The 21,742-nt window shown below is 57.8% G+C and overlaps 1 protein-coding gene across 1 annotated transcript in view; it reads right to left on the minus strand.

Moving 5' to 3' along the window:
- Positions 1 to 753: 753 nt before the first annotated feature.
- TESC (tescalcin) overlaps positions 754 to 21,742 on the minus strand; it is a 73,534-nt gene continuing 52,545 nt past the window's right edge. The window contains exons 4-9 of the mRNA XM_034637978.1: positions 12,480 to 12,560; positions 8,586 to 8,725; positions 6,767 to 6,828; positions 6,556 to 6,663; positions 3,081 to 3,128; positions 754 to 1,016 (exon numbers count right to left, since the gene is read on the minus strand). Of these exons, the coding sequence (XP_034493869.1) occupies positions 939 to 1,016; positions 3,081 to 3,128; positions 6,556 to 6,663; positions 6,767 to 6,828; positions 8,586 to 8,725; positions 12,480 to 12,560 (517 nt within the window). The 3' untranslated portion in view covers positions 754 to 938. The remainder of the gene's footprint in view (positions 1,017 to 3,080; positions 3,129 to 6,555; positions 6,664 to 6,766; positions 6,829 to 8,585; positions 8,726 to 12,479; positions 12,561 to 21,742) is intronic.

A 21,742-nucleotide genomic window follows, 5' to 3' on the forward strand; every position in this document is an offset into this window, starting at 1 on the left:
AGGCCCACTTAGTAACAAAGCTATGAAACGTAGAACGCCACAAACAGCAGTTGTCAGTGACCAGAACTTTCTTGGGACGCTAGAAAGGAAACTGAGTGTGGATGGAAGCAACTGAGCAAAGAAGCCTTGAACTCCACCAGCAGCAAGCGACCACAGTGACGATATCCACGCGGGCCCCACTGAGCACCAACTCCGAGCGCTTAGCCCAAGCTGGTCTCTGCTGACCCATCGGCCACAGCCACCAACCAGACGGACACCCTTCACGTCCCTGCCCCCAGCATAGCCCATCCCTGAATCAGAAAGCAACTGTGGAGCTGTGGGAGCCACCCACCTGGGACAGTCACCTCCCCTGTAGCCACCACCACTGGGGACTGCCCCATGCTGGGCCCGGGAGGCATCAGCAGCCAGGCCCTGAGTCCAGCATCCCCGGCACCATCGGCGGGCTCGGGCACGTTACCGAAGGCCCCCCTCGTCCTCTCCTCCTGCCCACTCGGTCACAACACCAAGGAAGCCCCACCACCTACGTCCCAGCCACCAAGGTGCAAGGAGCTGCCCTGTGTCACTTTACTGCCCAGCACTCATGCAGCAGAAAGAGCGCACACTTTACCCAGATTAAACCAGAAAAAGCGTGAAAAAAAACCTCTTCTCTGCCAAATCAGCCTCTGGAAACTAGCCGCTGCCTGCTCCTGTTCAGCCTCGTGCCACCGAGTGGGCAAAGCACCAAGTGGCCGTGGGGAACAGACAGGAGCCACGTTAACAAACCAACCGTTTTCTTCTTTATTGGAGATAAGAACAGCGCAGTCCCACGTACCACACCCTGGGGGAACAAGACAGCCAAGGAGTAAGGACTATTTACAAGAGCCGTGGCGGAAGGACACCTGTGGCCTCGGGCCCTGCGGTAGGCTGTGGGCACAGCGTGGCCTCTGGGGGCAGGCGGGTCAGTGGCAGAGGGCGATGGTTTCCATGTTAAGGAAGCGCACGTGCATCTTGGTCTCGATGTCTATCCCCTGCCAGATCTGCAACGGACAGAGCAGCGTGAGCGTGTCCCCACCACCGCCCAGCCCGCCCCCGCCCCCTGGACCCCGCCGCCACCAGGGCGGGCGAAAGCCAGAGGGCTGGTTTCAAGACTGTGAGCTAAGCGAGGAAGAGAAACTTCCACGTGCCTTTCTGCCGGTTAATTTGGCCCTGACACTTGGATCCTTTCTGATATTGTCACAGCAAGTTATTACTAAGTACGGAATCCAAGCTCTTAGCTCCAAGTCATTTCAATCCCACTCACCCAGCTTCCGGCCCCGTGATTTTCATGCAAATTCCTTAACCCCATTAAACCTCCTGTTCCTCAGCACAAAGCCGAGACCACCACCTGTGCCGCCCACGTAAGTCACGGCAATGCTGGGGGCTCAAGTGGAATCATCTGCGGGAACATCTTGTCAACTGTGAAACACTGCACAGCTGCCAGGTTTTATTCAGCCATGTTCCTTAATTAAAGGTCACAGCAGTTTGGTCGTTACAACTTCCCTGGGATAGGTCAACCTGTTCTATGCAGACAAGCTGACGCCCAGGAAGGGTGATTTCTGCCCGCAGATGTCCACTGCCACAAACCTGCCGGGTCCTGGTTCTGCCGTTACAGTCCATCCTGGCCAGGGCCCCGGGAGACACCTCTAGGCCGCCCGACCCTGCCTGCCACACTACAGAGCATCCTACCCCCAGGACTGCACTTGCCAGGTCCTGGGCCACTCGGGGCCCGAGGGGGCCGCAGATGGAGAAATGGCTGGACGTGGCGGGCGTGCCTGGTCTCCCTGCTTATGTGAGAAGTTCAAACTCTCAGGCTGTCACCTGCAGCATCTCCAGGGACAGTCACCAGGCTGTGAGCGGGCTGCGATCAGAGCCCTGTTGGCACCCACGCTGCAGGGAAGCCTGGATGCCATTCTCGCCACTGTCCCATGCCCACCGTCCCCCAGCTGCTTTCTGGTCTCTTGCACCTGTTCTGGGTGTGGTGGGGTCTGGTGAGGGTACGGAGAAAGCAGACCTGGTTCCTGGGGAGCAACTCCAACCTTGTTCCCAGGGAAGCCACCTGCGCACCCACAGTGCTTTCTGCTAAATGCCAGGTGGCCACAGGGGCACTGGTGAGACTCCAGGGAGGGGAAGGGCCAGCTGGTCAGGAAAGGCCCGCATGGTGTAGGGACAGCTTGAGGAGCACCAGAGGCCTGGGGGTGGCAGATAGGGGAAGCCTTCTGGGGAAGCAGCTGGATCTCTCTGGCTTCTTTGCCAGCCCAGCCCTGGTGTGTGAGTTCAGAGGAGGCTGCCCATCTCAGCCCAGAAGCTTGTGCTGCTCGCCCTCCTGGGGCTCACTGCTGACTGGCCACGTTAGCCGTGCAGCCTGGGACCAGTGCCCATCTGAGCTGCCCCTGGGCTTCATGGGGCTGTGACCACCTGAGTTGTGGTCTGGCTCCAGGCCCAGGCCCGTCTGCTCCCTCAGGCCGGTCAGAGGCTGGCGCGGCACACTGGACCAGAGCCCTCTAGGTCCTGTTCCCGACTTCCTCTCCTTCTAATTCCAGAACGAGCCTGGCGAGCCACTGTCAGGGTACTCCACGCCAGGCAGAGGGCAGAGTGGGCTCGTCTCCCTCCAGTGGGTATGTACCTATCAGAGCAGTGAGGGGTCCCGGTTCCTAACCTCGGAGCAGAGGCCTGGTGTCCACCCCTGGGGGCTGGGAGGGGGCGCCTTCTCCAAGGCCCAGGAAAAGCAAGCTGTGAAACCCCACACAGCTGGCTCCACTGTGTGCTTCTGGGAAAAGCTGGTACTCATATAAGCATAGAATACTCCAGAACCCGGCTCCAGCTGTCAACAGCGATGCTTCTGACCAAGGGGACCAGGGACTCGCAGGGGAGAGAGAGGTTTGGTTGGAGCCCTGTCCTGCTTCAACTGCTCTGACCACAGGGGAAGACGACTCTTCCCATAAAAATAAGGAAAAGCCGTGTCTTCAAGGTCAGCCCAGGCATGCCGCCTTTCCACAGAGATGCAGGTCTCCTCCTGACCAGCGGGCACCCCCCAAGACCCACCTCTCCTCCTAGACACCCACCTTCAGGAAGTCGTCAAAGGTGATCCCCTCATACACCTGGTCAGGCTCCTGGGGACAGAGCACATGCAGAGTAAGTGGCTTCCACCAGCAGCCCCCCCCTTCCTCCCCAGGACACAGACGGTGGGGCCCCTTTAGTCACCAGAAAGGGGGGGCGTCCCTCCAGACTGCTGCCTCCAGCTTGAGGCCATCACCCTAAACTCCGACGTCCTCTCCGTGCACATGACAGCAGGACGGGAGGAGGTTGCGGGCTAACCAGGGCCCCACCTGAGCCCCCCAAGGGGGACCCGATGGATGAGGGTGTAAAGGAAGTGGGTGGGCACAGAGGCACAGCCTCCCATGCCCCTCAGCCACCAAGGCCACCTCCGCCATTTCCTGGTCCTGCCTCACTGTACCTGCTCTGACCCTCTGAGCTCACAGACCACTGGGGCAGGGGTGGGGTGGGGTGGGGGGAAGGGCTGGCCTCTGCGGCCCACCCCTCACGCCCAGTGAGTCACGGTGATAAGGGCCGCCTGCTGGGCCTCTTCCCCAGCCACTCACGGGCAGTGCCAGTCTCCATCTGCGTCTGTCCTGCTCTGGGCACACATGGACCTCGAGGCCAGAGGTGGGGCTCCTGCCCCTTCTGCTATCTCAGGCTCTGGCCCAGCCAGGCCTCCCCTAACCTCACCCCTGCCTGCAGCACCCTCTGTGACAGTGACACCCGTGTCCATCCACAGACATCCGTGTCCATCCACAGAAGTCTAGCTAAATAGATCCCGGTCATCTGTGCTATTGATGACTAAGCAGCCATTAAGAAGGGGTCATTCTCTACATGCGGGTATGGAGAAAGCTCCAAGATACAGGGCAGAAAACAAGCAGAAAAATGGTGGCAGGGCCGTGAATGCGGGCCAGTATGGTCCCACGCTGCTAACCAGACTGCCCCCGTGCTCCCTGGTCGGTACGGACAAGAGGAGAAGCGGTCCGTTCACTTGCATTTTGTATAAATCAGAAATAAAAGACATACACGTATACACTGGTGTATGTCGGAAGAGAAACCCCACCAAGGGCATTTCCCTTGAAAGGGCACAGAGATCGTGTACCTCTCCGGAGTTGTCCTGATGTCTGTTTAAGCCAACAGCAGGCACTCTGCGTGTCTGCCACGTGGGTCCTGTCCTGACTCCCATTTTACAGATGGGGCCACTGAGGCGCACGGGGCCAGGCTGCCTGTCCAGCTGGGAGGTTCCAAGTGTCTGATCGGATTCTTCACTCTTTGTGGTTTCCTAACACTTGGTTTTCATACAGAAAACTAATCTACGTATCCTTCCAAATCTTATAAAACGTGACCAGTTCTCAAAGGCCCGGGCCTGTCCCCAGGGGCTCCCTGCTCTTCTCGCCCAGGGGCACAGGGAGAGGTGGTGGGCTGGGGACCCGAGGTTGCCTTCAGAGAGAGGGCAGCCGAGGAGAGCACATTCTAGACCAGGCTCCGGCAGCCGGGCAGGAGGGGGGACACGGGTGGAGGGAGCGGGGGAAGCCGCCACAGCTGAGACCCCAGCCTAGCAGCCCCACAAGCCGCAGGGCCTTCCAGAGAAAGCACTCTGGAAAGAAAGCATTGCTCCAGTGGACAGCCGGTTCTGGAAGCCCAGTAACACAGGGTGACGGACTGTCCGTCTGGGGCAGGCAGCACCGGCAGGCACGTTAGGCGTCCTCGGAGGCCGCACAGTGTCGAGCTGCGTGGCCGGCCCTCGCCCTGTGCACACGGCTCGTCTGTGCATCTGGCCCACGTTGGCAGGACACATCTCTTAAGAGCACACAGAGGACCCATAAAGACAGACAGACGCTCAGGACACACACCCAGGGAGCAGGCCTTGACTCCCAGATGCCCCTGCCTCTGACGTGTGGGGATTCTGCAATGAGCAGCTGGCAGCTGCCGACGCTTTCCCTGCAGCAAATTAAGAAAACTGCCACCGACTGCGACTGGAGTGGGACGGGGAGCCGTTTCAAGGAGGAGAGTGTAATTAAATCATATGGGAATCTGGCTTGACAACCCAGCAGGGGATCCCTGCTCTGCGCACTGAGGCCCCCGTTCCTCTCTGCCGCAGTTAATTTGCTGAGTGCGGTGGTTTCACTGCAGCCGGGAGCCTCCCCCTGGCTCTGGGAAGCAGGCAGCTAAAATACAGGCCAATAAAGTGACCACAGCCCCTGCCCCTGGGAGCAGGCCCGGGCCTGCCAGGCCCCTTGACGGCAAGCTTGGGGCGCAAACGGCAGGTTCCAGCAGGAAGACACCCCTCCACTCAGGCCGTGGTGAACCCAAAGCCACAGACGTGTCTGGAGCCCCGGCCGCCTGAAACGCACAGGTGTGAAGCAGGCATGGCCTCAGTGGGACCAACCGAAACCCTGAGCAAACAAAGTCATGGAGAGGGTCAGGTGCCTGTCCTCGGAGTCCCTGGGGCTCAAAGCCACCCTGTCAGGGGCTAGCAGCCAGGCTAGACCCAGCCCTACAAGACTGAGTCTACCAGGCATAGTAAAGATCGCTGCCCCCGAATTCCAGAAAGTTCTTTATGTCCTTGGGCCTCAGTTTCTCCACCAGTAACTAAAACTACACATTTACAAAACAATGCACGGGATGGACCGAAGATGACATGTGCACAGGCCGTGCAGCCACCCTTGAGGACAGGAGCGTATCCATAGGTGCCACTACACACCCGACAACCCAGCACGTGCCTGCTAGTAGCCCCCGCTCAGTCGGTCACCGCGCAGTGACCACTCCGCAGACCACCTGCGTCCGCACCACTCTAGTTAATGGTTCTTCACCGGGGATGATCCTGTTCCCCACCAGGGACACCTGGCCATGTCTGGAGACGTTCTTAGTTGTCACAACTCGGAGTGACTGGCATCCAGTGGGTGGAGGCCAGGGACGGGCTAAGCAGGACGGTCCCCACCACGGACGGCTGGCCCGCCCCATGTGTCACCAGCGCCAGCTGGAGCAGCCCTGCACTAAGCAGCCCTGCACAGTCCTGAGAAATGCCCCAGCCGTCTCGACACCCACAGGACCCCGACGAGCCTCCGGGGGGTCCAGCACCCGTGCAGAGACCCCGGTGCTCAAGCCCGCCTCCCCGCCACAGCCCTGCCGCAGGCCCTCGGCAGCCACGTGGCACCTCCCCAGCCACCTGCCTCTGGCCCATGCAGCCCTCAGGGCCGGGGGACCCCCTCCACAGGTGCTGGCCTGGAGGCCAGGCCCCGCTCCTCTGTCTCGTTTACATGTGTCCCCACTCCTACCTCCACACCGGGCCCCAGATGACAAAGCCCAGAGGGGAGCCCCTGCTGACCCCATCCCAAGGCCAGAAATCCCCTCCCAGCCACTCATCATAGATGAACAACGGTGTGGCGAGCTGATCTAGGGGCGAGGCGACACTGCTGGGGGTCTCCCCTCGCGGCCTTCCAGAAACAAGCTGGGCAAGGTGGGGCAGGGGTTGGTCGGGGATTCCGGGGACACGCTCACCATCTGCCCCACACACACGCTGGCCGCCTCCATCATGGCCCCGTCGGCGATGGAGCGGGCCGACTCCTTCTCGATGTGCGGGTTGCCGGAGAGCAGCTCCTCCACCACCTGCCGGGCGAGGCGGACACACGGTGACCTCGGGCCTCCGTCAGGGCTGCGGGGCAGGGAGGGGCCAGGAGTCCTGGCCTGCGGGCCGAGGAGCATACTTTACATTTCGATACTCTTCCAGGGTGATGCGGCCGTCGCTGTCCGAGTCATACATGTGGAACAGAACTGGGGGCGGCGGAGGAGAAAGAGGGGGGGCTCGGTCAGACAAGCCGGGAGGGGAGCCCCGGGCCCCCCTGCTTCCCCAACCTTCCTGCTCGGAAATCTACCTCAAAATGAGCTAAAGACATCCATAATGTGGGGGTCAAGGGCAAAGGCCATGGGGCCAGACTGCTTACTTCCTGGGGGTGACTTTGGACAAGTGACCTAACTTCTCTGAGCCTCAGCTTTCCCATCTGTCAAATGGGAACAGCCACAGTGTGTATTTCAGGGTGTTGCATGGGCTCAGGGAGCCACAGAGCTGGTGGATCAGGACCAGGGATCCCTGCACGCTCTGAGCACAGAGGGGTCACTGGCATTAATTTGAAGGCAGATCAACGTCATTTCAAAGTATCATTCCTCAGGGTGCCTGGCTGGCTCGGTCAGAAGAGCACGTGACTTCTGATCTCGGGGTTGTAAATTCGAGTCACATGATGTGTGTAGAGATAATTTAAAAATAAAATCTTAAAAAACAAAACAAAACCACATCATTCCTCCAAGACCCAAACAGCCAGCTTTCATCGGCAGGTCACGGACCCCACTGCCAACACTCCGGCCCCTGCCCGGTCTGCCAGCCCCCCCGTGGGCACGGGGAGAGACACCAGCACCTCCTCTCCTCTGGTTAGTTCGCTTTGTGTCATCCACTTTGTTCCCTTATGGATGTCCCTCTGCATCCGGCAGCCCAACAGGGGCCAAGAGCCGAAGTGGGGGCAGGCCCTCCACCCCACCTGCCCGGCCTGCAGCTCACCAAGTCCCCCGCGCTGGCACTGACCCAGCACGGACCGGACACCCCGGGCAACACGCGGCAAACATCTTCGCATCTCAGCCGCACGTGACGCCATGAGGCGAGGCTGCCCTGAGCCCATTTCACAGACTGTACTCTGGACGCTCAGAGAAGTTAACGTGTTTGCCCATGACCGCCCTGTTAAGGGAATGGAAACGGGGGGCCCCCCCACAATGTCTGACCTGGCCCTCGGGGCAGCAGTGCTGGTCTGGAGCACCAGAGGAGGGCCTTGGGGCCCCCAACCCCAGGCAGTTCCCACCAGCCCTCACGTACGCATTCCAGAGCTAAATACGGCCCAGTCCCCATGTTTACTTGTTCCTGCTAACGAGGCTGAGCGTCGGGTGGCGTAGGGAGGGATGTCAGGAGTCATGGGAAAGTCCGGACGGGGGAGGGACACGTGACACAGGCCACCCCGGGACCCCATGCAGCTGGCCAGCCCAGATCACAACCAAGCAGGCTCCAGAGCCCAGGGACCAGGGACCAGGGGGGCTCCACCAGGACAGATCAGCCAGAGGCCCATCTTGTGAACTTGGCGTTTGAGGCAGCTCAAGGACGAGGGAAGAAACACTTTCAGGGAGCTCCTCCCGGGGGCCAAGGGCGCTGCCTGGGTGACCTCCCTGAGCCTCAGAACCAGCGTGTGTTCACAATCAGCACCCCGTGTCCAGGTTCAAGGTCACACGGCTGCTTAGCAGAAGGGGCCCAGGTCTGCCTGAACCAAGGGCCTTGCTCTTTTCACATGCCCCTGAGAACCCCAGCTGCTACAGCACAGCCTGGCGGGGGAGACACCCCCTGGGGGCCTCCGTGGCTGCTGTCAACTGGGACTGACCTCCCGAAGGATGCGGGTTGGCGTCCCCTGGCCCTCCCCTCCACACCCGCCCACCCGCCGGCTGCAGGGGCGCGGTGGGACGTGGGGAGACGCGGCCCGGCCCCAACGCGCACGCACATCTCAGCTTCTCTTTCCGGCACAGCTGCACCTGCTCCTCGTCCATGGTGGTGTCGATGGGCCGGAAGTAGGACATGATGGTCAGGAAGTCCTCGAAGTTGATCTCGTCGGCCAGGCCGCTGGACCCCTTGCGCAGGTTCCTACGGGAGCAGAGAGGGGAACGCTGGCAGAGTGTGAACATGGGATCCTGTCCTTTCACCAGCGACACTTCAGAGAACAAGGCCCTTGTGGGCCCACACTTCACCTGCGATGGCCGTCTTAGCCTTGGGTTCTGTTTCCCGGCAACCTGCTTGCAGGGGTGCTGGGAGGGGGGTCCCCGGAGGTTTAGCCCAAGCCCGGTGCTGCCCTCCCAGAGCTCACCTCGAGGGGGGCCGGGACGAGACCACAACCACGCTGCTGTTGGTGAGGGCTGGGGTGCACAGGGATGGGCACTCACACGTGGGGAAACCAAGGCACTGAGCCATTCAGTAACAGAGCCACCTCTCCTGACCCTTTCCTTCAGATCCAAAGCTGGCAAACCGCTGTCCACGGGCCAACCCCTGCCTGCCACCTATTTTTGTCCAGTCCATGGACAAAGAAGGGGTTTTAGGTTTTTAAATGGTTGAAAAAATGGGGGGGAACCCCAAAGTCATAAAAGCATCTAACGACAAAATTTCATAAAAATTACATGAAATTCAAATGTCAATGTCTATAAATAAAGTTTTATTGGCACACAGCCACGCCCATTCAGTTAAATAGTGTCTGTGGCTGTTTTCATGCCCCCATGGCCGAGTGGAGCCGTTGTGACACACACTGCATGGCCCACGAAGCCTAAAATATTTACTCTGTGGCCTTTTACAGAAAAGGTTAGCCGATTCCCGCTATCAGCTGTTGGCAACTCTGGCAGTGACCGGCTCAGTGATGCTGAGTCACTGGTTTACTGCCAAAGTGCGACATTTACTGATAACTTCAGATCTTTTAATGAGTCAAGGCAGGATCGAGATTGTCCCTAGCAACGTGCTTTTCAGACGGGGCCAGGAAGGGCCCCCGTTCCAGGCGGGGCTCCAGCAGGATCCGCCTCGTGGCCAGCACGGTGCCTGGCGAGGACAGCAGGGGCCCAGCAAGCAGGCAGCTTTCATTCTTTTTGCAAAGACTCTCAGCTTAGAGCAATCTTTTTCATCCTTAACTTTCTGATGATCCTGTAAGGACTGGAGCCCTTGGAGGTGGGGAAGGCCCTGCTCACACTGCCCTCCAAGACGGTTCCTCCATCCACAGTCCGGGTCCTGAAGGATCTTAGGAAGTAAGGCTGACACTGGTCTTTCTTGAGAGGGAAATCCATCCTGTCTCTAGACCCCACTCCAAAGTCATCCCCACCCCCCGGAACTTCCAGGACAAGAACTGAAGGATGGAGAAGGGTGTACTGGTCCTTAGCTGCAAGGCCCCAAGCTGTTCCGGGGCCAGGCTGGGGGAGCCCTTCCTTAATCTTCCCCTCTTCAGAGATTTCCAGGCTGCCTGCCCACTCGCCCACCTGCCACGGCCTGACCCAGCCTCCACCGTCCCCAGCAGGACCAGAAGGAGCTTTGCAAAATGCAAATTGGACCCTATTTCTCCCCTGCTTCAAGCCCTCCAGGGGCTTCAAGTCTCAGGGCAAGCCCCAATCCCTCCCCCTGCCCTCCAGGCCCCAGAAAGCAGGTGTTGGTCTCACTACCCACTCCAGCGCAGCCCTGGACCCCCCCCCCCCCCCCCCCCCCTTNCCACTCTCCATTTCTCACGGGCCCCCACAGGTTTGCTTCGACGTCCACCTTCTGGACACTCGACATTCCCCAACCGACTCCCGTCCTCTCCCCCTCCCTCCCTGCAGGTAGCACAGCACCTGTCCCAGCCCTCTGATGGCTGTCCTAACTTCGGACCCTCCAAGCAAGGGGGGGTGTCTTTCCTGCCTCTGAATGGCTGCCCCAAATTCCAGTGCCTGCCTGCATGGGCCCTGCCTTCCTGTCCCCTAGCCAGAGGCCACAGCTCCAGCCCCAGGCCTATGCCCCGTCCCCACGGCAGAGGCCACCACTCATGGATGGCAGCCCAGCAGACACCTGAATGCCACCCTGAGAGCTGAAAACACAGCTTCTGGAGCTGTTCCCAGTTCCCACGGGTGACAGATGAAAGCCAAGCTGTGACCCGGGGTCAGATCCGTTTTAAGGAATAATTACATACAGTCAAAGGCACAGATCCTGCATTTGAACAGTCTGCACCTGTGCAACCCACGCCCCAATCAGGACCCGGAACATTCTCACCCACACCAAGAGTGCCCTCTCTCCAGTCTGAACACACTCCCTACTAGGGCGGCAGGGAGGGTCAGGGGAGCAGCCCGCTAGGCGCTGGTCCAGGCCGGCCCTGCAGGCCCTGGGAAGCAGCTGGTACGGGCAGAGCCACCGCCCTCGCCCCTCCCTAGTCACCTCATGCCACCAGCCCCCCCCCCGGCTCTGCCCCACAGAAGGCTGCGTCCCTGATGCCTGGCCAGCTTCCCACGGGGCCAGGTCAGCACGGAGCCTTCTGGAAACAAGGCTCACAGACACATACTTACAGACATGGGCCCACATGCTCACACACGCCAGGCACCACTGGGCTCTGGTCGGTCTGTGAGACCTTCAAGTCTAGACCCCAACAGCCGCATCAACTCCACGTCAGGGGCTGCCTCTCCCAGCTTGGCCCCCCTCCCACCACCTGTCAGGAGCCCCCCTGCTCTGTCTCACTGCCCAGACACTTCAGGTAGAACCGGGATCAAAGAGGAGATTCCAACCCCATCCTTGCCACGGACTATGTGCTATCCTTCTGGCAAATGTGACAACCGTCCGTGAGCTTTCCTCTGGAAGCAGCTGCTCACCTCCAACCCCAGACCCAACCTTCCCTCTGTCCGCTCTTCTTCCCTCTCAGGCATCACAAAGCTGCCCACTGCTCCCCATCTCCACTCAGCATCCCTGCCTCCAGCCTGGGGGACCACAGCACAGCCCCTCCCAGGCCTCTCATCCCCACAGCCCACCGGAAGCCAGAGTCTGTGATCCCCACCCTGCCTTAAGCCCATCGGCGCCCCCTGCTGCTGCTCCCAGGTTGAGGTCAAGACCCCTCTTGTTGGTCAAGGGGCTGCATGATGCAGCTCTGTCCTCCCCACACCTGTCACCTCGCATGGCCTCTCTGTGCTCCGGCCAGACCTCCCTTCTGCCACACATGCATGCTCTACTTTCTTGTGCCACAGGGCCTTTGCACATGCAGTTCAGACCTCCCAGAACACCTCTCTTGGCTTTGCCTCGTTAACTTTTGGTCAGCCTCTCAGGCCTTGTCCTGCAGGCAGGCCTCTGCATCTTTCAGGGCAGCTGAGGACCCCTACCTCTACCCACGACCAGGGGAGGCTCAGGGAGACCCAGCATCTTGCTTAGGGCTGCACAGTCCTGCAGAACCAGAGCTGAGCAGCTCAGGCTCACAAACTTGAAACCGGTCCGAGAAGTCACTACCTCTCTTTTGGCCACAACACATCTGTTCCTTTCCTTTCTCTTTCTGCCGGTTCCCCAGCCATCTCTGTAGACATACGGGGTCAGGCCTGGGGCCATGGCAGCCTGGGGAGGGCGTATGCCACCCAACTCTTGATAGAACCTCAGACACAATGAGTCTCCATGCAGTCGCGCAAGCGTTTCAACTCTGAAAGCACTGATTAAGGGAAATGCCCTTAAATGCTCTCTAATCCAGAGTTAGAGATGTCTGACCCCATGCTGTGTTCCTAGTGCCTATACAGCACAGCCCCTCTGTTCTGTGTTGGCTTATGGGGCTGCTCTGAGCACACGAGCACCATAAGAAGGTACAAGGGTGAAATGCTCCCTTGAGGCCAAAGTCACCTGCTCTTGGGCTGGTTCAGGGACAAAGACGCACCTGTTGTCGAAGAAGGCACGGACGATTTTGGATCGGATTGGGTTGAGCTCCAGGTCAGGGACGTTGTTGAAGTTCTCCTTGCTGGGTCCCAGGAAGGAGAAGCACCGAGAAAAGAGAGAGGGGGAAAAAAGTCAAGGTCATATGTCATGTTCACCCCTTGTCAGGCCATATTTCTTAATCCTGAGCAAGTCCCATAAGAACAGTCCAGAGACAAGACTGGAATACACTACCCTGATCTGCCACTTGCTCTAACCTTTGACCGGTAGGAGCTGGGAGGATCTGAAGGCTCCGAGACACTGTGTGTCCTGGACATTCGCCCCCAGAAAAATGCAGACACACAAGATGTGCACCCCCTTCCGAAGGGTCAGAGACCACCTGAGGCCATCTCAGACCCCAGGTGAGGAGACCCTGGTTTGGCCAATCTGGAATTGGGGCAGCAGGATGCTGGCCTGGAGATTGGAAGACAGTCTGGCAAGTCCTTGACGGGTGGAATGGAGGGTCAGCTGGGACCCGGCCCTTCCACGCCTACAAAGGCATCCATGTAAGAACTCGTGCACGGACGGCACAGCAGCATTGTTCGTGACAGCCACACGGTGGAAACCTCCCAAGTGTCTGTCAGCCGTGAAATAGATGAATCGTGGCCCATCCAGACGACGGAGTGTGATTCAGCCATAAAGGAGAAGTAGGGATCCACGCCGCAACACAGCTGAGCCTAGACAGCATGACATGTGCCGAGCGGAAGAAACCAGGCACCAAAGACAACACAGTGTAGGATTCCATTTACACGAAATGCCTCGAACAGGTGGGTCCATAGAGACAGAACAGAGACCAGTGGCGGCCAGGGACCGGGGGAGTGGTAACGATGGGGAGGGACAGCTAAGGGTACCAGGTTTCTGTAGGGCATGATCAAAAGATTCAGAAATTGGGGCTCCTGGATGGCTCAGTCAGTTAAGCATCTGCTTCAGCTCAGGTCATGATCCCAGAGTCCTGGGATCAAGCCCCTCTCCCTGCTCAGCGGGGAGTCTGCTTCTCCCTCTACCCCTCCCCCCTGCTTGTGATCTCAAATAAATAAAATCTTTAAAAAAAGATTCAGAAATTGACCATGGGGCTGGACACACACCTTTGAAGATACTAAAAGCCATAGAATTGTACATTTTAATGGCAAATTGTATGGTATGTGAACCCTATTTCTGTAAAGTTGTTTGGGAGGAAAAAAAAAAGGTATTGGCTTGGGGAAGAGGGTGAATTTCAGGCCCAGCCGCCCCATCGCTGGGCACAGGTGTCGCTGAGTGGGGGACAGGCTGTGGGTCTGCAGGGGAGGGGGCAGTGTAGGCCCCCGCCTGTCTGACCTTCCCACGAAGAACCATCCTTTGTTCTCAGAATCTGCTTCCGACTCACCTTTTCATTCTGTTCCAGGAACTTCAAAGGACAATGGCCTTGGAAGGGACCCAAGGCACAGGCCGATAATCCTGGGGAGCAAGGATGCACGCCCAGGCAGGGGAGGTGGGAGGCGGTCAGCTACATGAGATGAGAGCGTCCACGCTTGGGACAGTCATCAGATTTGGGACTCAGCACCAGAACCAACCCACGCCGGGAAGGACGAGGTGCCACGTACACAGAGAGTTAAAAACTGAGTTGGGAGCTTTCAGAAGCACAAGGCTGACCCTATCCTGTCCCCACCTTACGGATGGGGAGGCAGAGGCCCAGAGGGGAAAGGGGAGCCTGGCTTGGGCACCCAGACCCTCCGTGAGCCCACCGCCACCCCCACACTGCTTCCTGACCCGCCCCCTGCCCCAGGGCTCCCGGTAGGGCTGGCTGCGGGGCCAAACTCAGGAGTTAGTGTCCGTGGACGCCACATTTCAGATTCCTCAGATCCCACGTCTGAAGAAGGAGGCACACTCAGAACAGTTGCCTGGGGTGACGGAATACTATTTGGCCATAAAAAGGAACGCCGTGTTGATGCAAGCTACCATGGAGACGAGCCTCGAAGGCAGGTGCTCAGAAAAAGACGCTGGACACAGGCGGCCACATCTTAGAGGATCCATTTGTCTGCGACGAACAGAATAGGCTGATCCATGGCAGATCCAGAGACAGGGAGCAGACTGTTGGCTGCCAGGGGTGGGGCGACAGCGGGGTTCGTGGCTAACCAGTATAGGGTTTCGTGGCGGGGGCAACGAAAATGTCTTCAAATCGACTGCATACTTCAAATGGGTAAACTGTATAATACATGCATTTTATCTCAATAAAGCACCTAAAAAATTTCCCTACGATATCTTTAAAAACCAAAAAGCAAAGAACCATTGCACTATGACCCTCTTTATATAAAGAACGCAGGTACCAGTGCTAACCCAGGCAGCCCAAAATCAGGATAAAGGCCAACTGCCTCCAGGGACAGGGACCAGGAAGGGACATAAGGAGGCTGCAATGCAGAGAATGTTCTGCCTTTGACCTGGGTGTGGGGTCATGGGTATGTGCAGTAAGTTCCCCTCTCTGGGAGCCGACACCCTTCTCTGGGTAAGCCATCCTCCGCACCATGGGGGACCACAGACAGAATGCCCGGGGACCCCCGCACGGGAACAGGTCAGGTCAGAGGAGCCACATGGAGCTTGAGAGAGAATTTTGGGAGAAGGGGAAAGAAGTGACCAGCAGCTATGTGGCTGAGACCCCCAAGCCCCCTCTGGCTTTCATCAGCCAGGGGTCATGGCTACTGCTAATCCGGCCTTGGCCTCGGTTTCCGATCTGTAAAGTGGGCACAGATGCCACAGACAGAAGCTTTCGCACACCAGAGAACATGGGGACAGGGACCCTCATTTCCAGAGCACCAAGTCCTCAGTACCTGGCACTGCTGGGGGCAGCACAGGTGCTCAGAGAGCCGTGTGCAAAGTGAACAGGGGAGGTGAGTGTGGGCAGGGCTCGACCCCTTGTCTGTTCTGTCCTGAGCACTTGGCTAGCGCCAGATTCAGCAGCCCCCCGCCCCCGCCAAGGCGTCCAGACCTCTCAGCTGCTCCCAGGACTTGCCTTAGATCCTCGGACAGCATCAAACCCCAGCTGCACCTTGCTGAGTTCGGGAACCGGCTCTCAGAGGACCTGTCCCCCAGAGCTCCTGGAAGCATCCTATTTGGGGACACACCTGGGACTTGAAAATGGGTCTGGTTAATTCCCCTGAAGGGAACAGAGGCCAGCAACAGGGATGCTGCAGGTTCTAGGGGGCTGGGAGAAACCCGGGCCCCATGCTTGGAAAGGGAGCAAGAAGGGACCCACCAGCAGCCCTCTCCAGCACTGTGAAATCCCACAAAGGGCCAGAGGGCCCCTGGGGCTGACCATGGAGGAAGGAAGGAGCCTGACCATGTGTCTGCAGAAGAAAATTAAGAAAAGAGGCCTGACCTCCCACTGATGGGCGGAGGTGGGGCAGCTGCTAGGGATCAGGCTGGGGGCACAGCGGGCTGGGTCCTGGCGTCACAGCCCCTGGCAGGTCTGTGCACTGCCCTCGCTCCTCAGTCCTCAAGTACCTGCTGAACCCACACTCAAACCTCAGCTCTCTCTCACACAGGCACCCGACAGATGCTCCATGCCTCAGTTTCCTCATCTGCGAAATGGGTGCAGACCCAGCCCTGCCCACAGCAAACGGGCTGTGAAATCAAGCACACCCGGGGCTGGTTCAGGATCTGCTCCTGACCAGGCACGTGATCTTGGGCAAGCCTCTCCTTGTCCTGGAGCCTCAGATTTCTCATCTGTAAAATGCGGATCATGGGAATGTCTGGGTAGCGTCATGCAGTTAATGAAATTAATAAATCCAGCAAATACACACTGCCTGACACACAGTGAGCTCTCCATTTTAAAATCGGGACAATGGAGACGCCTGGGTGGCTCAGCCAGTTAGGCAGCTGACTCTTGGTTTCGGCTCAGGTCGCGATCTCGGGGTGCTGGGATCGAGCACCGCGTCGGGCTCTGCACTCAGCAGGGAGTCTGCTCGAGGATTCTCTCTTCCTCTCCCTCCGCCCCTCCCCCTGCTCGCATGCATGCGCGCTCTCTCTGAAATACAGAAATCTTTAAAAAATTAAATTAAATTAGGACAATAATAGCAGCTAGCCTTCTGTGTGCTCCCAAAGTGAGAGCTACCACTCTAAGAGCCTTACATTATTCTCCTATAAGGCAGACACTTATCCCCGTGTTAAAGATGGGGAAACTGAGGCAGATGTAAAGAAACGTCCTATTGCTAAAAAGGATAACAATGTGCAGGCAGCGTGCAGAATCTCCAGGAAGGAGATGCTGGGAAGACTTAGGCCTAGCTGTCTGGTCCTTGGGGACACTCCCAACCACAGGCCTGGAGCCCAGAGCCTGGGAGAGGCTGACCGCAGTTTAATGCCCCATAAATGCCGGTTTCGGTCTTATTCTCCTTCCTCCACCCCCCCCCCCGGNTGCCCACTGGGCTGGAAGAACCCGGCTCAGCCACAGGTGTCCAGGCGCAGGCTGCTTCCATAGGAAAGGGCTCTGCTCTCTGCGAGCCCAGGGCTCTGGGGACAGATGTGTGGAGGCCAAGGGTCTGGCGATGCTGCCACAGTGACCAGCGGGGAGGGGTCCCCCACAGAGGCCCCAGGGGTACATATTCTGCACACCTCCTCCTGGGGGTTGAGCCCCAGGGTTTAAAGACTGCCCGCCCCCACCCCCAATGGCATACAGAAGGCTCTCCCTGTGCCAGGCTGCACTCAGTGCTTTGCAAACACTTCCACGTTTAATCAGCCCCCACACATCCATAATCCCCATTTGACAGGCGAGAAACTGAGACCCATGGGAGTGAAGAAGGGGGCCATGGTCCCACAGCCAGGAGAGGAGTTTGAATTGGACTCTAACCGCCCCGAACACTTCCTCACACTTGCTATTTCCTCCGGGTTGCACTTTTTTACTTGAAAGAGAAAGAACAACTGAAATCTTGGTTGGGGATCTGCCCTCCCCCTCTCAGCCTCTAGAGCCCCATCCGGGACCCAGAATCAAGGCAAGACAAGCATCCGGCCCGCAAGGGAAGGAAAGACTAAGAAACCACCAAGGAGGGGCCCTTCCTCAAGCCCCGTGGTGTGGGCTGGCTTCTGGCAGCTCAGAGGGCCAGCTCTACTGCAAAGCTCTCTCCGCAGGCTCGGGGCTGTCCTCAGCCACCAGCAGGTGTAGCCACCCGATAGCTGAGGACACAGCAAGGCCCCTGAGGTTCTCAGCCTGGAACTCCGGCCTCCCTGCTCGCACTGGTCCATCCAAGAGGGGTCTTTACTCTGGGGGCTGCCTGCCCGACTCTGCTGGACCCCCCCACCCTGCCCACACTTCAGTAGGTGACATTTCCCACACGGGGGCCACAAGATGGTACACAGTGGGGAAACGGGCCCCCACGGGGACTCACGCAGGAGGGGCCCAGACTCACGTATCATGTGTGGGTCTCCCCGGGCAATGCTGAGCAACTCAAAGTGTGGTCCCCAGACCAGCAGTATCAGCATCATCTGGAGCTTGTGAGAAACAGAGCCTTAGCTGGCCCGGAATCAGAACCCGCACTTGAACGTGATCCCCAGGGAACTCGTGGGACAGTAAGGTTTAAGACACACTAGGAAGTCCCTAAATGCACCAGGCATTTGTTTCTCCCATCCTCGTGCCTTTGCACAAAAGCTTGGGCAGACGCCAGGCAAGTGCGTCTTCCGAAAGCTGGGGCGGCATCGCCAACGTCATTCCTCCCAGGCACACGCTCTCTCAGCTTCTCCCGTACCTGGCTCCAGGCTCTGACCCAGCTGCCCTCCCGATACCTGCCGCGTCCTCACCACAGGAGGAACAACAAGTATTCTGGCACCTTCCTCGGGCCAGGCGCTGTTCTAGGTGCTGGCTCCAGGGGTGAGCAGGACGGACGCCGTCCCGCCCGGGATTCCAGTAGGGGAAAGATGACAGAGGGAACATGGAGGGTCTCAGGCAACAGCGAGCACTGTGCAAGCAAACCAAGCAGAGGCAGGATGGAGACCACGGGGAACTGGACGAGGTCTCAGTGGGGTGAGCAGGGAAGGCTTCCTGGCAAAGGTGACGCTTGAGCAGAGACCAGAGGGTGGCGAGTTCTCAGCCCCTAGGGAACACCAGGCAACGTCTGGGGACATTTTTGGTGTCATCCCAGGGGAGGGTGTTCCTGGTATCTAGTGGGCAGAGGCCCAGGATGTGCTCTACACCCTACAGTGCACAGGACACGGACACACACACACACACACACACACTCTCTTTTCTCTCTCTCTCTCCGCCCCCCCCAGCCCCAAGGGCCAACAGAAACCCTGCTCTGAAGAAGAGCATTCTAGAAAGAAGGAACAGTGAGTTGTGTTCGAGAGTTCTGGAGCGGGAACGGCAGGAATACCCACGAGGCCGGAGCAGACAGAGCAGAAGGCTGACAGGCCAGCAGGGAGACGGGGAAGCAGTGCATCCCACCCGGTCGGCCGATGCCTCTGCCTAGAGCCCCTTCCCTCGTCATCAGATGTAGCTCCTTCTGTCCCCTCTGCTCCCACCCAAACGTGGCCACCTACCCCAAGGTGCCTCTCCCCACCATGGTCCCCAGAGAGGCACGCTCCGTCCTGTTTCCTTTCCTTAGTTCAGATGTGACGGACTTGCTTGCACGCTAGTGCACCCCAACACGCGGTCCCCCCACCCTGCAACAGGAGCCCCCAGGAGAGGCGGAGAGAAGCGCACCTGTCATTCACTCCAGCATCCCGGGCGGGTGCCAGAACCTGCCACGGAAGGTCCACCTGCTTTCACCGCCAAGGGCTGAGTCAGTGTTAAACCTCCCCAGGAAAGGGTCTCTGTAAAAACTTTACATTCAAGTACCTGCGAATTTCTCAAGTCCATTTAGAAAGCTTCACCCTGCTTGGGGACATCTCAGCACCCTTCACACCCAAGGGACTCCTGCCCAGCTCTCCCTGTCACCTGAGCAGACGGGAGAGCAGGACCCCTTGCGCCCACGGTCGCCTGGGGAGTTCTACAGGCAACTGTGGGCTTTTCTTTGTCAGATGAATGTGCACACTAGCTAAGGCTTGAAAGGGAGGACTCATTAACTCTTGGAATTCATTAAACACTGACAGCAAAATGGCCTGATGATGTATGCAGAGCCTCAACTCTTCACTGTCAGGAGTACTTAAAAAAAAAAAAAAAAGACATTTTTAGCTATTTGACAGGTTAAAAGCAAAGTGACTGGGTTAAAAGGATTTCGAGAAAAGCAATATGATCACCATAGGCTCCGGCTGTTCTTCTAAGCAGGGAAGACCCTCTGTAAGTAAACCCATGCAAAAAGAAATCTTAGATAGTGAGGAAAATAGTTACTTGGGGGCTCCAAGCTCTGCTTTTGAACCCCAGCCCTGCTGGGGACCTTATCCTCTTCAGCCTCAGTTTCTCACTCTGGAAGATGGGACAATGGTGTAAACTTCATAGGGTTCCTGAGACCCTCGGGACCACGCAAGTGCACGTGCAGCCCTGTGCCTGGCACATACCAGCCCCCGGCTCATGGCAACCGGGGCTCCCAGGTACGCACTTTGACTCTGAGCTGACCTTGAACGCGACACGACAGTGCTAAGTGCTGCCAGGGGATGCAAAGCAGGACGCAGAGTTAGGACTTTTGCTGGTGCCCTGGTGTGAGGCCTGTCAGAACGCTGCTCTGCCCTGGGTGCCTGGATGGCTCAGTGGGTTAAGCGTCTGCCTTCGGCTCAGGTCATGATCCCAGGGTCCTGAGATTGAGCCCCACATCGGGCTCCCTTGCTGAGCATGGAAGGCTGCCTCTCCCTCTGCTGCTCCCCCCTTCTCGCGCTCGCTCTCTCTTTCAATAAATAAATAAAAATCTTAAGAAAAAAAAAAAAAAGAATGCCGCTCTGTGCTTTGGCAACAACCAGCAACAGACACTTCTCCCTTTCTCTTGGCCGTGGCTCTGTTTATTCCAGGGCTCACTCTACATGGCGTGATGAATCTAAAAATATTTTTGCGATGTGACTCTATCAAATCAGACCTCCTACTGGCCTGCATCGCCCTGTCTGAAGGATCCCACGCTATTTCTGGGGGGTAGTGAGCCAGCAACGGCGCGCTCAAGGAGTGAAATGTGCCATTCAAGGCATTCACCGCTTAAGTGGCCCCAAATAAAGAGAGACATAGTGCTAGAGGCAATTACTGTATTTCCCTCGTGATCTAGAATATTCCTGTCTGTTCGCGGGTTCACTCAGGGGAGGGGCTTCCCTGCTGGAAGAGAAGCTCTTGAGGACAGAAGTCTGCACGGCCCAGGTAACCAATCAATGTGTCCAATGACCGTTTTCTATTCAAGCACTTCTCCGAGAGGACTCAGAGCTCAGTGTTTTGTTGGTCAGAGTGGACTCAGATTTTGGGGGTCCTGCAACATATACAATTTAAGGGGGGCCTTAAAGAAAAAGAATGCAGCTATATATATATATATATNTTTTCAGAAGGACAAGGGACCAACCAAACTTGGGCAGGACATGGTAGGTTAAAAAGTTAAATCCCTTCTGGCAGTTCCCACCTTGTGAGAATTTTTTTTTAAGCTATACGCAATTAATTAAAGTCACAAATTCAGAAACTCAATTCTTCACTACTTTTTTAACACAACTTAACAAAACTTACTAGTCTATTTTTAAAGCCTGCGGGTTTCAACGGTCACTTTTAAGGGGCTTTCTGCACTCGAGGGATCTACCCCTCCTCGCCAACCCCAGCCCCACAGGATCCTAAAAAGCTCCCGGGCACCTCATTCTCTGGGAAGGCAGGGCAAAGAGTGCCACCTCCCATACCCCTCACCGACCGTGGTGCTGGGGGCCTCACCCAGGGGACCCCGGGTGATGCCCTTCACAAAGCTCAACGCTAATGAACTGAAGCTCCCTTCCCTGCTCAGAAACCCCGGCAGAGTCCACAGCTCCCTGGATGTGCCCAGGTACCAGAGAGGTTGAAGGCTCGGCCCAGGGGCACTGGGGAAACCCTTGGCAGTGTGGGGACGGCGCTGGGGACCAGATCCCAGCCCAGGGCTGCTCACCCCTTCTGCCCTGGGAGGATGGGCAGGAACGCCTGGGGCACCCGAAAACCTGCCCCAACAACCTTCCCCAGGTCCTGAAAGGTATATTAGGACCAGGCAAAGTGGTTCGGGGAGTGGGGGGCCTTCAGGCAGGCCTGTTTGCATAAAACACTGTGGTCTACCCCCTCCGTCCAGCACTGTGTGCTGCTGACACTAACCTCCCAGCAGAGGTTGTGAGACCCTGGAGCTGGGGCTTTGG

This window comes from Ailuropoda melanoleuca, chromosome 12, assembly GCF_002007445.2.
Source record: "Ailuropoda melanoleuca isolate Jingjing chromosome 12, ASM200744v2, whole genome shotgun sequence".
NCBI lineage: Eukaryota > Metazoa > Chordata > Mammalia > Carnivora > Ursidae > Ailuropoda > Ailuropoda melanoleuca.